The sequence below is a fragment of the Chenopodium quinoa genome, unplaced genomic scaffold (genome assembly GCF_001683475.1).
Source record: "Chenopodium quinoa cultivar QQ74 unplaced genomic scaffold, ASM168347v1, whole genome shotgun sequence".
Classification (NCBI taxonomy): Eukaryota; Viridiplantae; Streptophyta; class Magnoliopsida; order Caryophyllales; family Amaranthaceae; genus Chenopodium; species Chenopodium quinoa.
The window spans coordinates 3,939,595-3,942,874 of NW_018743389.1; the positions used below are offsets into that span (position 1 = coordinate 3,939,595).

General features: G+C 29.0%; 1 protein-coding gene across 5 annotated transcripts; it reads right to left on the reverse strand.

The window, feature by feature from the left end:
* Positions 1 to 304: 304 nt before the first annotated feature.
* On the reverse strand, positions 305 to 1,963 carry LOC110738449 (aldehyde dehydrogenase family 2 member B4, mitochondrial-like). Of its 5 annotated transcripts, none has more exons than XR_002514620.1 (4): positions 1,787 to 1,963; positions 1,181 to 1,323; positions 933 to 1,090; positions 305 to 787 (listed from the first exon to the last, which is right to left on the reverse strand). XR_002514620.1 is itself a non-coding variant. In XM_021918858.1 (3 exons), exons 1-3 carry the CDS (start codon positions 1,006 to 1,008, stop codon positions 494 to 496), a joined length of 282 nt encoding a protein of 93 aa, XP_021774550.1. In that variant the 5' UTR covers positions 1,009 to 1,758; the 3' UTR covers positions 305 to 493. The 5 variants fall into 5 exon arrangements, 1 of the variants encoding a protein (XP_021774550.1); XR_002514622.1 differs by having other exon boundaries at positions 1,181 to 1,263; positions 1,787 to 1,962; XR_002514621.1 differs by lacking the exon at positions 1,787 to 1,963 and having other exon boundaries at positions 938 to 1,090; positions 1,181 to 1,747.
* Between the last annotated feature and the right edge of the window lie 1,317 nt (positions 1,964 to 3,280).

Here is a 3,280-nt window from a genome sequence, read left to right on the forward strand (position 1 = left end):
TATATATATATGTGTATATATATATATATATATATATATATATATGTGTGTATATATATATATATATACGGGGTGGTTCCGCTGAAAACAACAAATCTCAACCATTCATTATTAGCACAAAAGATCAGACGGTTTAAAAGCCCTAAGATCATTCCAACCTTACATATAATCAATTCAACTGTTTTAAAGGCCACTACATGCTAAAATAAGGTAATTTTATCTAAATTGACGACATTTACATAAAGTCACTATATATAAAAATAACGTAACTATATAAATTTTGACGACATTTACACAAAGGTCATTATATACAAAAATAAGGTAAATATATCAATTTTTACAACATTTACATTAAGGTCACTATATACAAAAATAGGGTAAGTACATCAATTCTGATCATATTCTCAAAGAAGTCACTATATACAAAAGTAGGGTAACTATATCAATTTTGACCAGATTTACATAAAGGTCACTATATAAAAAGATAAGATAACTATATTAATTTTGATGGTAACCTCCAACCATAGACAAGCAACACCCAATCTATAAGCCACTTGGATTCCATACCTTGCTGCCGCGGCTTCCTGCCATATGTCGTACAACAACCGAATGGTTTATTGCAATTAAAAACCAGGAAATAAATGACAAGACAAGACTTGTAGAGATTAATACTGTAGAAAGTTCCATGGAATAATCTGCCCTGCTACACCAATTGGTTCATGCAGAGTCTGTACATGATACGGTCCATCAGCAGGAATGGTGAGACAACGTATCTTATCTGCCCAACCTGAGGATCAGAAATCAAAATAAGTTCTCTGACAGTAGCTTGTTCTAGGGCCAAAAAATAATAAGAAATTCAACCTCACTATATTAGTTACTTATTTACAAGAAAATGCCATAGCTTAGGGTAATCTTGGTTATGGAGTATTTACTTAACAGCATAGTGCCGGAAAAGGCGTGCAACCATAGGTATTTCAATATTGGCAGCTTGCTCATAAGGCTTTCCATTATCCCATGTTTCTAAAGCAGCAATTGCATCATTATGCTTTTCAATAAGATCTGCAAACTTCAAAAGGATTTTTTATCTTTCCTGCAGTAGATCAACAGTAAAGTTGGCTTAAGGAATATTTACAACGTAAAATCGAAGTATAATTTCACGAATTTTCGGAAATTTAGTTACATAAGCAGTCATCTTTGGCCATGGTCCTTCATCAAATGCTTTCCGAGCAGCAGATACTACTCTGTTCACATCTTCGGCATCTCCTTCAGCAACATCAACAATCACTTTCCCAAGTCGATTATCAATCAATTAACAACTAAAACCTAAATTATCATTATTCGACTGTAAAAAAACCAGCAATTATCCAAGTTCTACGATCAAAGATGCAAAATCAAGCTAAAATCACAAAAAAAAAAACCTAATTTACTCAAATCAACAAAAATATACACAAATGTAGATCAAAGAATTCCATACAAAGAAATTAAGTCAAATTTTGACATAATTACACTCATATGAAACGCGAATAAGCATGAAATAGCTCAAATAAAGCGTAATTACTGCTACATACAACTCAATTGAATTCGTGACATAAGAAAATCGACCCAAAATTACATAAAAAAACCTAATCTACTAAAATCAAGCAAAATCACACAAATGCAGCTCAGGACTACTCCACAAAACTGATTCAAATCAAAACTCAAAAAAATCTAATCGAAAAATCAGTTTGATTTAAAAAAAAACATAGAATATACCAAATTAAACAAAAATCATAAACGAAAAACTCACTATTTTGAAGCTAACGACGAAATTGATGAAAATTGAAGCAAATTCTAATGGCGATTTTGATGGAAATTGAAGCAAATTCTTCTGTGTTTAGTGATTCACTTTTTTGGGAAAAGGAGATAGAAAGAGTGAGACGGAGAACGTGAGAAGGAGGAGAGAGAAAAATAGAGTAAAAAATAGAGGAGAGAGAAAGGATTATCAGATATCAATAAACAAAACCCAACTTAAGATTAAACATCACGCGGATATAATCTCATCCGTTGATTAAAATTCAATGGTCTAGATTATCTGTTTTTAGTTTTCAATTTTAGACTTGCTTTCACATGATCCATTACATATATATATATATATATATATATATATATATATATATATATATATATATATATATATATAAATACATAAATATATATATATAAATATATATACATATATATATATATACCTCTAATGCACTTGAGGTAAAGGGTGACACATGCCACTATCATGTTGTCTATTTGAGTTTTTATAATATTATAGATGTGATGTATTTTATTCTAATATCCAAAAAAATTTACATATTAATTATAAATAACTTCCCACATAACCAACATAAATTAGTAAGGTCACATTATAAATTATATAAAATTAATAAAAAAATTATTCTATACATACAATCGCAAATTAATCAAAATATTATATGGTTTAATTAAGAAATTTATCTTTTCGTACAATTTATGTATAAAAATACTGTACATCGCACGGGCTTTCATCTATTTTAATAATATATAAAAAAAAAATAATCACATAAATACATAACATACGTAGTATTAGTTTTTAAAAATACAAATAAATTCTGTATCACACGAATTTCATCCAATTAGTTTAACATAAACTCTTGTACATTGACCGAGATCCTTATTTGAATTTTGTTTATGGACTCTTATTAGACAACTTAGTAAGGGAGTAAGGGAGTCGACACGGTCACACGAGTTCTCTAAGTGACCGTAAATTAGTGGGCTATAATAAAATGGACTTAAAACATATTTCTTGTCGTGCATTTTATTGTTCTTAAATATTCTATTTTTAGAAAATTGCTTTTGTTATCAAATTTCCCAAAACCTACAATATCCACGTTTTTTATGCACTCAGTCACCTTTTTATTCTCTCTTTCTTATAGTTACTTCCTTCGTATTTAAATAAGTAAAACATTTTGAATTATACGTAGTTTTAGGAAGTTTAGTTGAATTTATTAAAATAATAGGTAGTTGGGTATAAGTTTGAAGAGAGAAGAAAATAAGGAGTTTTGTGAGGATCATTAATTAGTAGAATATTATTAAAAAGTAGAGAGAATATTATTAAAAAAAAAATAGAAAGAAGTTACTGTAAAAAGAAATGTTTCATTTATTTAAACGTCTCTATAAAAAGAAAACATTTTATTTATCTAAACACGGATGCCGAAGGGGGTACTTTACCTATTTTTTTCTCACCCGCCCGCCTTTATTACTCTAACTCAAC

Bases quoted from the DNA above. Each gene is read 5' to 3' on its own strand.
- LOC110738449 (XM_021918858.1), bottom strand. From the start codon at position 1,008: ATGGAAAGCCTTATGAGCAAGCTGCCAATATTGAAATACCTATGGTTG. The intron at 788-932 runs GTAAATACTCCA...TCTGATCCTCAG, and splicing joins TTCCGGCACTATGCTGTTAA to GTTGGGCAGATAAGATACGT. The intron at 585-672 runs GTATTAATCTCT...GACATATGGCAG, and splicing joins ATTCCATGGAACTTTCTACA to GAAGCCGCGGCAGCAAGGTA.